Raw genomic sequence first — 13964 nt, 5'->3', positions numbered from 1 at the left:
CCCTGTGCCCTTTCTCTTGCGACGACTCCTCGGATTCAGGTCATTCAGCTCGAACAGGACAGAGGCGGCTTCCGTAGCAGAGCGAGCAGTTGGAGTGACGCAGGAGCGCAGAACGGGCAGATCACTTCTACAGTCAAGATGGCGACATCGGAGCCGGTAAGAGAGACAAGAGATAGCACAAAAAAAATCGACTAATATGCACGTAAAGACTGGATAAATCTCCAATTCACCTACTACATACATCGCATAACTTTGCTTCTGTGAAACCGAACTGGCGTTTAGGCCAAATTAACGCGTTTGAGTTGACAGATGTTGGCGTGGATTAGCGCTAGCATGCTCAGCAGTGGGGATGTATGAGGCACTGCCTGACTTTGTTGGGCAGAGAGGGAGTGACTGACTGCACGTCGTTCATTCAAACTCCTGTCAACGCGTTGTTTTAATCTAGTTGGGTATTACAGTCGATATCTTACGACAATTTTAATGAACTGCCAATACCTTTAAACACCCGTGGTGATACATTATTGGTGCATTTTTAGAAAGTCTGGACACGTGTATATCTAGCCTGCAGCTAGCCTAGCTCATCTGCTAAAACTAATGCTAGTAACTGTTATCTGTAAAGTTAGCTTATTGATTTTCTTTGTATATACCCCCTGCTGATTGTTTTCCATCAGCTCCTGCGTCTAATCCTTAAAAATGTAGTTGAGGTGGACTCTGATGTTGCTAAGTGAATCTTTATAAAAATGCAAGAGTATAAGGCTGAGCCCAGCTGTGAACTGGATAATGGGACAAGGCCCCATTAAGGCCCCCTAAAACAGAGGGGCTTAAGGTCATGCCTTTGTTACGTTTCTGTAGATCACTTTAAATGTAAGCTATACTGTAATAATAATAATAATAATGCATTTTATAGATCATGTAAGATTTTTGTTATATATACATTGGACTACATAGTTACACTATTCTTATTAGGGGCTTTAAGTAGTCCCGATTTAGGGATTAAATTGGTATGTTTTAGATTATACCGTGAGTTTGTGAATCAGTCTAAGTAAGTTATGTTTTTATTGTCTTATTTTTCTTTTTTTGAAAGGTTGGGATTATTGTAAAAGTATGTATTAGGTTCTGTTAGAAACTCAGTAGTAGTAATGATGATGATGATGACAAAAAGTTTGCAGTGCTTTGTGATATGATACTGTACACACTATGAAATTAAGTGTGTGATTACCCCCGACAAAAGCCCTTAACTGTATATGGCAATGACCATTCTATTAAGTTTTTATTGTTTACTTTGTTAAAATTTGTGATATTAAACTAACTTTGACTTTAAAGTAAAGGCAGGACTTTAGCAACATTATGATATAAATCTGACCCAACTACCTTTGCCATTTGTGATCAGTGGACTTGTGTAGTTGACTTTGTGATGTGTTTGTGTGCATATCTCCTCAGAAAACAACTGAAACTGAAGATCAACAGACTGACGGTCAGGTTGTTGCGAATCCTGAGCAGTATATCAAACACCCTTTGCAAAACAGGTGAGAGTCAAACCAGGTTCTGAGTTTGATTTGGATGAAAGCTGCTTGTGCTTTAATACTCTGCAGTCTTCTTGCAACAACGAGCAAATCCTCTGGCCAAACAATCAGAAATGGCTGGTGTAAGCACAGGGGAGTTTTCATTTAGAAAAGCCAAACTGTGCCTTAAGAGGCGGGTGTGGTGGTGAGATCAAACACACCCGTCTCGTTGATTCGGAGACTGGAGTCTCATCTGAAACAGTTTTTAAGGTTGGTTTTGTCATGTTAATTAAATAGTTTGAGGCACAGACGAAACTCGTTGGGGTTGTTTTGGATTATAATAGAGTCTCTTCAGGCTTACCAGGGTGCCAAATTTCACCCCATCCAGAAAGGTGTCAACACCATTGAACATTTCACGCCTACTGATGTTTTAACACCCTTTCAAATATCACCTTTGTGACCGTTTTCAGAGGGAAGAGGGGCTTCTTTTTTCATCATTATTTACACACAAATACAGAAACTGAGCTCATTGAAAACATACAGAGATGGTGGGGCTAAATTTACTTAATCGCTTAGGATCAATAACCTTTCTCTATAGAGACAAAACAGCTGTTTCATTATGAAATAAGTGAAGAAGTATTCCTTTAGGAATAAGGTTAGTTGTGTATTTATCACCATGTGAAATGTGTTATTTTACATTCAGTTGAAAATGGCATTTCATCTTCACCTAGTTTTAGGGTGGGAGCTGTACTTTGACTTTTGTTCTTTGGCATCACAAACATACTTACAGTCATGTGCTGATTGATTTTTCTTTTTGTCCCTCTGGTCTCTTGGATGAAAGTGAAATTAGAAACTCACCAAAGCATTTATTTTGACAGCGTAAACAGGATATTCAAATTACCCATCTAGTCACTTGGGAAAATTATGGATGAGTGCACAGCAAACCTGTTTTCAAGCAGTTACAGTTTGAGCATCATATTAAGGATAAATGTTCAGTTTATTTTCATCAGGTTCATATTTGCAGTTTCTATTTGTTTTCTTATTTTAAGGTTTAAAATCAGAAGAGCAGATTGAGGAGTCATGTGTTTTGTTTTTTCCTCTGTGTTAGAGTTGCAGTTGTTGTTTTTTCTATTGTCCTTTTAGAAATGTTATCATAGTTCTGCAGTGGCGACGAGCTATTCAGGAGCATTGTACAGTCGGTTTGGAAATGCTGAATGGTTCTCTTGGCAAGTCACTTCTAGGTCATTCTGCTTGTTCAGCTCAGCCTCAGAGGTCAAGGCTGTCCATCTCTGCTGCTTTCATCCTGGTTTTATTTAAACATATTGATGCGGGGGGTTTTCCATTTTGACAGTTTTGATTGCAGACTTCTCATTTTGAGGGCTAGGTGTTGTCACTTCTCTCTGGCTTCACTGTAAGGAAGTAGAGGAGTGTTGAGTTGGAATTTGTGGTTAAATATTGATCACAGATATGTGTTTTAACTGTCTCACCGGCCGAAGGTGTGATTGGTTTCTTAATAAATGATTGAGCTGCTTTGGATATTTGTTATGTCAGTTTTAGCATCAGTGGTTGGAGCTCTCAGAGTGAGGTCGGGGTTTTTAGGTAAAGGAAGACAAGTGACCTCTTATCCCTTTTTTTTTATCTACAGTGTGTCTCATTGTACTTGCAGATTTTTGCTGTTGTCTGTCAAAAATATTTACTGCTACTAAATTGAGGGAGGCTAAAATAATTTTTTTTTTTTTTTTAATGAATAATGTGAGGGTTGCACAGAGGTTCAGTGTAAGTAAATACAGATTAGTTTTAACAGTGAATCATGCAGAGTCACTAAATAATACTAAATGAATAATTAGCAGAAAAATCCCCTTCGACATCTGTTCAAGGTGGAATAATGATGGATAGTTTTAATGATAACAGTGCATCATATTTGGTGTTTTATATCTGTGCCATCTAATTGAATTATTATTCCCTGATACTTTATTACCATCCTTAGGAGATTCACTTTAATATCTGCTTTCATAGATTTAAATGTAATAATTGCTTATGAAGGTTTTCTCTTGATTTTGGCAAGAGTTTGGATCTTGCTGCGGTCTGAAGGTGAGTCCAGAGATGGATTTGAACAGACTGCACAGATCCGTTACTCAGCTGTTACATAAGATGATCACTTTCAAGTTTCAAAGTCATGCAGCACCATTTTCCTATGGCCCGGTCTTTAAGCGAAACCAGCAGCTGCTGGGAAGTAGGAAGAACGCATTCAGCTTCTGCTTTGGAAAATTGTTTAGTATACAGTTTACTGGAGCTGAAAGTGAAGTGGATAGTTTATGCCTGTCTGCCCATGGACTCTTTTTATTTTTAAAATCACGACCGTGGTATTTTTAAAGTCGGAACCACAACAACTCGTCTGTGTTTGGCAGCTGAACTATTAAAAATTCAGATGACACTGTTTCTCTAGCTCTGCTGTGGCTCGTTCTTATTTACTTGACACACATTCAGAAGGCAGTGGGGACTGGAGCACGCTGATTAGTTCACAGCTGAACAAATCACATATTACTGTCTGTGTCAGAGGGTGATGTCACAGTAGTGAATTAATCGGTCCTCTTAAGGTTTGCTGTCTTAGAGCTAAGAAAGATTCGTTTGGCTGCATTGGCCTGAAATGATCATTTTATCTCTCGTGAGGAAAAGCTTAAACTACCTGCTTTGTAAACTTTAATGTCTTTAACTTTCCTAAGACATTAGGAAGACTGCCCTAATATAGTTGCATGCCTCATTGAACTGCTGTCTTTATCTGTGTTTGTTGACTCTCTTAATCTAGAATCAGAGCCATGCTTCGCCGCAAAGGCCTTAACTGTTTGTCAATCCAGTCCACCACCCATGTCTGAGAAACAAGTTACCTGGATTTTAAAGTACATGTGAAGAACAGAGCTGGCTTGACTTGCTGTCTGGCATATTTGTTTATATGCCATTACTAAGCATGTAGTCTTGGCTTGTGACTGTTCTGGGTTCACCAGAAGAATCACGGCTGTGAGCAGTCTGGTCTCAGTATGTGTAGTGTGATGTTCGCATTAAACAAATATACTTTCATCCTCTCTTTTAGCTCTGTTCGGTCCATTTGCTTCATTTGTGTCTATGGCACATGGGTGGGTTTGTTATAGTTGTAAGTGGAGGGGGGCAAACGGTTCAGCTGATGTCCTCTCACTGCCCTCAACCCTGCCTACTAGCCTCCCACCCACTGCCCCTTGGTAATACATAAAAGAATTACAGCAGCCACTGTAAACAAAGAGTGCATTTGTAGTGCCGTTGATGGCTGGCTTTCTCTTGTTTTTTGCATTGACATTCATGCTTTTGTTACTAGCTGTTGTGTTCTTCTGTGACACAGCGTGTACGTCTGCTGTTAGGGTAAACGTTTCATGCAGTTGTAACATAAAATAGACTTTGAGTCCTTGTTTTTGATTTTAACAGTGATTGTACAGCATCGAGCTGTTATTAAATTAAAAGAGATACAAAACATTGAATATGCTTGTACTAAACTCAAGAATTGATTGCTAACAATAACAGTTTTATTTAAAAAAAGAAAATGTAAAGTACCAAATACCCTACTGAGCCCAGCTGCTGTTATACGAGTAGGAACCCTAAATAGTGTTTTCCAAGAACCCTGCACTTTACTATTAGCAAAGATTGGCAAAGTGAAAAAAAGGTCCAAAGTCACTAAAGGAAAGCACAAGGTGTGTGGACTGCAGCGCTGTATAGTGGTTTCAAAATCACGTACCATGCTGCCCAATGTCTTTCTACAGAGAAATCACTTAATTTCTGACACAAAACAGGCTAAAATACAAAAATGTAACTGTAGAAAAACAAGAGAGAGACAGACTTACTCAGGCTGGTATGGCCGGATTTGGGCTCTCAGCACCTGGTATTCCCATCGGCTGTCTCCCATCCAAGTATTAGCCAGGCATTACCCCACTTACCTTATGACATCGGAAAAGCTCGTACTGTGTTGGCTCTGCGACAGACTGGAAATATGTCCAGGTTGATGCATTTGTAAGTGACGACACGATTTCTGATCCCCACAAAGATGGAGAAGTCACGAGGTTTGCTCAATCACAATTTGGGGCAAAGTCATGCACTTTCTTTTATTTTCAGTTTATGCATCTTCAGCAATCTGCATTTTCCGACATGGTTTTGAGAGATTTTCAGACAGTCAGTGTAATTATGCTCTTTACCTCTTGGTCTATGAATACTGAATTCTATGAATGATGCATTTTTATTTTATTGTTTGTTTGTTTGTTTTTTTTAGATGGGCCCTGTGGTATTTCAAAAACGACAAGAGCAAAAGCTGGACAGAGAACTTGCGTCTCATTTCTAAATTTGACACAGTGGAAGATTTTTGGGCGTAAGTTTTCTCTGCTGAAGTCAGTCTGAGTTATTGATGGTTTATTATTAATGTGCACAACATGTCCCTTAATGGTAATGTCAATTAAGATCAGCATGTTTCACTTTACTGATTGTTTGTTTAAAGACCATTGTTCTGATAAAAGCTTCTGAAATTCTACAATTCGACACACTCATGTTGGGAATCTACTTTTTCATCTTTCTACCAGATTATACAACCACATACAGCAGCCAAGTAAACTCGGCTTTGGCTGCGATTACTGCTTATTCAAGGTAAGTCTCTTGTTTTTGTTAAATGTTTACACATTTTCCCTTAAACTCAGTTGCAGCAGAGTCTAAAGACATGGATAGGGTTTAATAGCTGCTTCATATTGTGCGTCAGGATGGGATCAAGCCCATGTGGGAGGACGACAGGAACAAGCTGGGGGGTCGATGGCTGATGACTCTCAACAAACAACAGAGGCACAATGACCTCGATCGCTACTGGATGGAAACGGTAAGACGGCCGTTTTATGAAACCACTCAGCAGAGTCGTATCCATTGGATGTTTCCACTGATGGTTGTGATTTAAATATAAAAAATATATATATGTATATATGTATAGTTTGACTTTTGTGTTTTTTGCAGCTGTTGTGTTTAGTCGGTGAGTCATTTGATGAGGCAAGTGAAGACGTCTGCGGAGCTGTGGTCAACGTCAGACCTAAAGGTGACAAAATATCCATCTGGACGAGCAACTGCCAAAACAGGGACGCCATCATGACGATAGGGTGAGTCTTTAAAGTCACATTACTCATAATACGCAAGTAGGAGCTACAGTGGACCACTAGATGGCAACACTGAGCTTGCTTGAGTCTTCACACTGCTTCCGTCTCATCTCTTCACAGGCAACTTTACAAAGAGCGTCTCAACCTCCCCATGAAAGCCATGATTGGCTACCAGTCGCACGACGACACGTCCAGTAAGAGCGGCTCCACCACCAAGAACATGTACTCCGTTTGAAAAAGCTCCTCATTTCAATTTGCTGTAGATTTAAACAATTGCCGATCTGCATCATCACATTCATTTTTGAGTTGTCAACTACTGTAGTGTCCTTTCCTTTTATTGGTAAGAGAGTTGTTCATAGCGTGTACAGCTGGAGCTTCTCCCAATTCAAGATGTCAGCGGAGCGGTTGTTTAAAGAAAAAAAAAACGGGGAGGAAGGGTATCCGGCTTGAGATGTTGTACGACGAGTAAGAGAACACACGATGATTTACTTTTAGAGTTGAAGACTTCTGTGATTAATATCAGTGACCTCTCCTAGCTTAGCTGAGAACAAGCTTTTTTTGTTCCAATACTTAATGGCTTGAGTTGTTTAATTAAAAAAGAAAGACTTAACTATAGGGCCTTGTGTTTCTCTCATGCTGAGTTCTCACTCTTTACAAAAAGTGTTTCTCACCTCACAGGAAAAAGAAGGCAGGCAACTCGTCCTCATACAGAACAAATTTTAAGGGCAATTTTAACTTGATTTATCCACAAGTGTTGAGCATGAGCCGGGCTTTCAGACTCACCAGCTTAAATAATCTACAGTATCTTAAAGGTTTGTAAAAGCTGTGGTCACACTCCAAAGTGTAGGGTTTGGATTAAGGCCACTTGTTGTTTCAGCCATGCTGGAATTGTGGGATATTGCTTGTAGGTTTTGTTTTGGTTTTTTTCCTCAACTTTTTTTCTCTTCCCTTTTACATTTATTTATAATGTATGCATTGCAGTTACTTAGTTGAAAGACAACCATGAAGCTCGTGTTTTTTCAAATTGTTCTTTTTTTTCTTTTTTTTGTTATTAAGGTTAATAATGTGGACTACTGCATATAGATGACATTTTTTTACAGTGTACCATACAGTAAAGATGCCGACAGAATTAGGTGTGCTTTTCACTGTTTTCTTCCTAACAAAAACTGTAGATAATGTCGCACTCCTCTCTTGGTTGTTGCGAAAGAAAGATGATATTCATTGTGAAATGATTTTGCTCATAATGTATCTTTATTATCTGTAATTCCAGGATGTATATTACCTTCTTTCAAGTAAAGTTTAAGTGCTTTGCATTAAAACCAGAAGCGTTTTGTTTTATTGAGGTTTTTAAAGTTGGCAAACTTGCTTTTTTTTTAAACACTAAGCTGATTTTTAAAATTCTGTTTTGACTACCATTTGTGGTATTTACCAACTCCTGTGAACAAAAATCTGACTTTTTAGTAAGTAGTATAGTGAGAAGCAGCTCGGGCTAATGTCATACTCATGAGGAAAAGTTAAAAGTGACCAAAAGGCTTTGCAGATTTGTTGAAAATGATGGAAACTACCACAAAAAAAAAATGTAGCAGCAGAATATTCAGAGGAAGTTATTTTTCAGTTTCACACAGAGGAGAAATGTATGAAGTGATGCTGTGTTTTTGTCACAGCTGGATTCAAGTTGTTGGCTTTCTTTTTTGCGAGCAGAATCTACAGATACACCCAAACTGAAGAGCAGCTAAAATGACAGAATCTGGAAGAGGGGGGGAAAAAGTGTATGAAGCAATAAAAACAAATTTCAGCTTTTCAAAATTGAAGTATATTTAACTTTTACATTCTAATGAAAGTTTAGAAAAATGCTTCTTTTTTTTTAAAGTTTTTTATTTTTAATTTGTATAGAAAAATGTCAGAATACTTCTCAGCATTGTTAACGTCTCACACGTTTGCAGTGTTTTTTATGTGTATCTGTTGTTATATTACTGTGAAGCACTTTCTGGTTTTTATCCTGTGAAGAGTGCTATAGAAATGCATTGAATTGAACTTAGTGTGACCAGATCTGGTCAGAAAAAATTCAAAATACCTTTTAGCTACTTTATAAACTTTGAAAAGTGACGATTCAACTATACACCTGTAAATGTTTCGATGCTCATCAGTGTCTGGGTCACAGGGAGCAGAAAAGCCCAGACCTCCCTTTCCTCGGCCACTTGCTTCAGCTCATTCTGGAGGACACACAGATGTTCCCAAGCCAGCTGAGAGACACTGTGGTTATTGGGTCACCAAACTGAGTGACTGGTGCTGTATGACATCAACATTTTCCAACTATGTGCTGGCAACAAGAGTGGAATAAAACAATAGAAGCCACAGATGCATAAATGTGAAGCAAACAAACTGGTTCAAAATACTGTATTAATGTGGGACACATAGAGGCATGAAACTATTCTTTCCTTTTTAACTTTACAATTTATAAATCACTACTCCGGCTTTTCCTCTAAAGCACACGTACACTGAAATACATCGAACAGACCACAGTGAAAATCTCTGGAATGGAAAGGGTACTGACAACATCACCTTAAGTGTATGTAGCCAAGATTGGTTGTAATGTCCATTGGTCTATCGCTAGGCCAGCTGCGGCTGATGACGCCTATTGTTTTTTACTGTCGTTCAAGTTAATCATCCAGTCAAACAGGATCTTATAGCGTCATGGAGACTTTTATTGTTTAAAAGGGTGTAAATAAAAGTCCTCCACCCTTTTAGCTCCAAACGCAGATATGTTTATCAGCACAGTGGCATTTCCTTGTGTGAAAGTAATACATCCCAAAGGGTTATGGAAGAGCGGTCACCTAACACAAAACTTGATCTGTGAGGTTGTTTGTTTTTTTTACAAATTTTTCATTACAAAAATGATTGCACAACAAAACACCTCTTGTAAGCTGTTATGTAGATGGGGCATCTGCGTGAGATACAATCCAGCTGGTATGTTTGTTCGTTTGGTTCAATAAATATGGAAAAAAAATTAGTAAAGAAGACAGCAGAAAAAAATCCATCCAAGAAAAGGAAAAAACAAAACACTATTGGTTCAGCCACGATCCAGCCACTGTAGTAACAGATGTCCTACTTGTAGCATCCTCACTTTCTACATCTTTCAGATGGATCCTGGCAGCCTTATATCAGGACATCGTCATCATCAAAGGCTTTACCTCATCTTGTTTGCTCAACAAATTGGAGAGCATATAGGATGAGAAGAAGAAAAATTCCACGGCGTAGCTGAGCTCAAACAGCTCCAGGTTCATACTCAGCATCCACTCAAAGACAGCAGACAGATGGATGTAGAAGTACTCGCTCTGAGCAAACAAGACAGTATCTGAAGGTTCTGGGTTAAGGGTGTTTCACTGGTCTACTGATGGTTAAAACTATGGAGGACATAGAGCTTACACAATTCTTTGACAAAAGAACATAGCTATATGAGGCAAAACTGTGTTTCTATCATTAATGTGGGCTAATTTGGGATTAAATACACTCTTGATGAGCATGAATCAGCTGCATGGGCCAGCGCTTCCTGGAGTTCTCCCACACCTGACTACTGTGTGCATACATCAGGGGCAGAGTTAGCACATAGTCATGGCAACCACAACTTAAATCTGCTCAACAATCTACCCACCCTTTGCAACCAATGAGACACGTTTGACCTTTACTCATAGAACTGAAGTTACATTCAGTAACCATTCAGCTTTGGCTATTGTTCTCATACGCACACACAGCAGAGCAATCCGTTTTCTTGTAAACCTCATGAATGTTGTCACATAAAAAAAGAAAGAATAACTTCTCCAATCACTGCAGACTGATATCAGCAACTAACCATACGTAAAAATATATAAGAAACCCATAAAAATAAGTTATAAAAGCGAGGAAAGAAAAACTCTGCTACTCTGCACAGTCAATAGATTCTGTATTCCCGATGTTAAATAGTGCTCTTCTGTACACAAAGAGCTTCATGCAACATGCCTCATTCACCCATTCACACAAACACCTTTTTCCTATGCTTAACTGCCTTGTAGCTAACATTCACACACACATTCATACTCCCATGGATGCATCAGAGGGCAGCTTTGGCTTAGTATCTTGCCCAAGGGTAATTGACATGCAGGCTAGAGCAGCCAGGGATCGAACCACTAACCTTCCAATCAGTTGATGACCTGCTCTACCTGACCTACAGCCACCTCAACACCGAATCTCTGCTAAATGCTAAATGAGGTGTCTAATGTTTCATTGCTGTGCATCTGATCCCATAGATCTACAAGGTTGAGGACAAATGTAAAGCTAGAAGGAAAAGGAAAGGAAAGCTATGGTTAATAATTCACTAAAAAAGGTCATTAATGTGTATCTGCTTCTGTCATGTGGACTTCTGTGGCCGGTCCCACTTGGTAAACACAGGAGCTGACCGGATCCAAATATGTCCCAGTGTGTTATAACTCATGCATTAGTTCTAGAGCTAGCTGTTGAAATCCCTTGTTTAAAGGAACACAGTTTTAAAGGAAAAGTTCCTCCATAATTTGTGAAAGGATACAGATGACGGTCACAATTACTTGAATCACAGTGGAGATGGTTCGCAGTGGGTAGAGAACCTTTTCATATCCAGAGAGGGCGCACTTCCCTGTCAGCACGGTGAGAATGGCCGTGTAGAAGCACGCGCACATGAAACTGATGGCAGCCCCGAGGTAGTGGAGGAGTGACACGTGAAACGGCTGTGGAGGACATTCACCATCAAATCCAGCGAATAATAGCAGGCTGTTTAAATCAAGACTAAGATTGTATGAAGATTGCGAAATGTGTTGGCGAGTGAGTGAGAACTATCAGGCAGTGTGCAGTGAAAAATACGATGTCGCCTAACAGGTTTATGATTTGAAACACTTTCCAAGTATTTGGGTCCTTAAACCCTTTGTTTAAATTATAACTGGTTTCCTTTCATCCCTGCTTCACCAACTGATTTTTCTAGAATAGTTTTGTCGCTAAATGTAAGTGCAGTACAACACTACAGATCACGCAGCAGAGTGTCATATTTACCCTTTAACACAGTAAAAAACACTATAAGCCAAGCATAAATGACACTTTAGTGTGCTTGGGCTCTCGTTATAGATGGCCTAAAGCTACAAGGTACTCACCTTTATTTGCTGCTTTAGCACAAGCGCAAACAGAAATTCTCATTTAGATCTGAAACAATTTAACCCTGCAGAAACATCGCTGCAGTATGACGTTCGGCACTTACGTTGCAGTTTCCGGCTGTGAATGCCCCCATGGCTGCAATCAGACCGAAGACCAGTGCAAATTTACTCATCATGGACTGACTTGAGTGCCTCTCCATAATATGGGCATGGTGGAATATGCAGAAAAGAAAAACTAAAGAAGAGATCGCAGTTGGTGTGACACACATCCCTCACACATATATATGTGTGTATAATAGTTGAGGCATTTAGCAGGTAAACTCACACATGAAGGATCCGGCGTTGATTGTGGCTGTAAAAAGTGAATTTTCTGGCGGATATGTTCCACTTGAGCTGAAATAACATATTTAGTTTGTTTCATTCTGTCTCAAGATTTCATTCCAAGGAAGAAGGAAAATGAACGGGTGCATTTAGTCTTCTTTTACCTTATTGTAGGAACCCAGCAGCATCCAGCATCAGTATGATTAGCCCTGCAGTAGTTGCCGTTACCCCTGCGAACAAGTTAATGCCATTTTAGAGGCTGCATTATTAAATAAACACTGGGTCATATTTAAAACAAAATGAGGATGATTTAAAAAGTCACCAGTCAGTGAGGGCGCACACATGATTGTTGGAGAAGGCTAGCCCGTATCTGGAAATATAAAACAAAAGAAAAACTGTTAAGAATCTGCAAACATCAAACCAGAAATGCTTCCAAGGAAGTGTCACTTCCTTCCAAGGAAGTGAGCATCAACGCCAAGCACGTTTTCAGTTTGGTGTGACTCAGTCGTTAAAGTCGTTTGTTCAACAAGATTTTCTTTTTTGAACTTAGTGACAGACACAGTTCACACCCTGCAAACAGAACTAGCCGGCTCACATATTTTCAAACTCCAAAGCAGGTGAGTTCTGACATGCCTTTACATTTAGAAGCTGCTCTGACGTCGACAACTGTTTCCACAGACGATGTGCAGATAAAACAGTACAATAAAAGATTGTGAAAAGCAGCGGAAATAATATGATGCCATTTTCTTTACTTCCTCTTCATGGCCAAATGTTATCAGCATTGCAGAAATCTCACTGATTTCTGAAAGTGCCAGGAAAACGCAGTTCATGTACTAAGCTTGACTATCAAGTACGTGGTGTGACGTTATCGGGAAAAACATTCAGATATGAATAAACTCTGTTTACTAGTTTCACATAGAAAGAGCATTGTTATGGCTGAGTAAAAACGACATGTTTAAAAACGTTCCCACAGCTTTATGACAGTGTAAATGTCAAAAAACAAACAGTGAATCTGTAGTAAACTTACACACTCCACGTTCCAATGAAGGACACCAGGGAAAGACAGATGGGGAAAATAATCCAGAGCCCCATGTCTGGATGATGATGACGACAAGCAGCAAAGAGACGGATTCCAGAGGTCCAGCTGTCTTAAAAATACTCAATGTCAACCCTCTTTGGGGGGTTTATAGAAGCCTCATGCAGTCAGCATTATATACAATCAGTGCTAGAACAGAAAAACCCCCCCCCAAAAAATCCTAACTTCAAGTCCTTGGAGCAGACGTTTGCACTGCTGTTGTTAGTTTAGTCTTCCTCCATCCAGAGGACTACCTCCCTTTTAAATCAGACTGTCTCTGCCACTCCTTCAGGGCACCACCTTGCTGTGTTACAACAAATATTATGAAACACGGGGTTGGTCTTCTTGTCACATTATTTGTTTTGTCGACAGTCTCCCTTCTATAGTCCTTGCCAGCTACTGCTCTGTTTGACACGTATTAAATATCAACTCAAACAGTAAATGTTTGGAGTTGTGCACAGATTTGAATTTATGAGAATTTTCCAATGAATGGCTGGTAGGATTATTACATTAGACAAGCTTGGAATGCTTTAAGCCCCCTGTCTTGTCTTTCCTGTCAGGTAGGTGGCTACGTGCACCCTGTACAGTCATTTCAATAAATGAATTTCAGGTACTTGTACTGTCCTGTGTCTGTGTCTGTGCTGTAGTCTCTTTTATACTACATAACATTTATTCTCTACTACATTTTGGAGGAAAATATTTGTTTTCTACATTCCCCACATAAAGTACTGTGCAAACATCTTGAACAACCCAAACACTGGGAAAA

The 13964-nt window shown here is 39.4% G+C and overlaps 2 protein-coding genes across 2 annotated transcripts; one reads left to right on the top strand and one right to left on the bottom strand.

Moving 5' to 3' along the window:
- The first annotated feature begins 48 nt into the window (after positions 1 to 48).
- Positions 49 to 7974, top strand: eif4e1c (eukaryotic translation initiation factor 4E family member 1c). Its single transcript, XM_006783865.3, has 7 exons — positions 49 to 156; positions 1441 to 1526; positions 5791 to 5886; positions 6095 to 6158; positions 6268 to 6381; positions 6513 to 6652; positions 6770 to 7974. The coding sequence occupies exons 1-7, from the start codon at positions 139 to 141 to the stop codon at positions 6882 to 6884; spliced, it is 633 nt and encodes a 210-aa protein (XP_006783928.1). The 5' UTR covers positions 49 to 138; the 3' UTR covers positions 6885 to 7974.
- Positions 7975 to 8562: 588 nt separating this feature from the next.
- Positions 8563 to 13420, bottom strand: si:dkey-228d14.5 (transmembrane protein 150A). Its single transcript, XM_006784006.3, has 7 exons — positions 13151 to 13420; positions 12446 to 12493; positions 12288 to 12353; positions 12128 to 12195; positions 11907 to 12037; positions 11208 to 11385; positions 8563 to 10004 (listed from the first exon to the last, which is right to left on the bottom strand). The coding sequence occupies exons 1-7, from the start codon at positions 13213 to 13215 to the stop codon at positions 9811 to 9813; spliced, it is 750 nt and encodes a 249-aa protein (XP_006784069.1). The 5' UTR covers positions 13216 to 13420; the 3' UTR covers positions 8563 to 9810.
- Positions 13421 to 13964: the final 544 nt, after the last annotated feature.

Source organism: Neolamprologus brichardi, chromosome 13, assembly GCF_056152115.1.
Source record: "Neolamprologus brichardi isolate AB-2024 chromosome 13, ASM5615211v1, whole genome shotgun sequence".
NCBI lineage: Eukaryota > Metazoa > Chordata > Actinopteri > Cichliformes > Cichlidae > Neolamprologus > Neolamprologus brichardi.
Note: the sequence above shows the minus strand (reverse complement) of the source record. Positions and strands in the feature narration are given on the sequence as shown.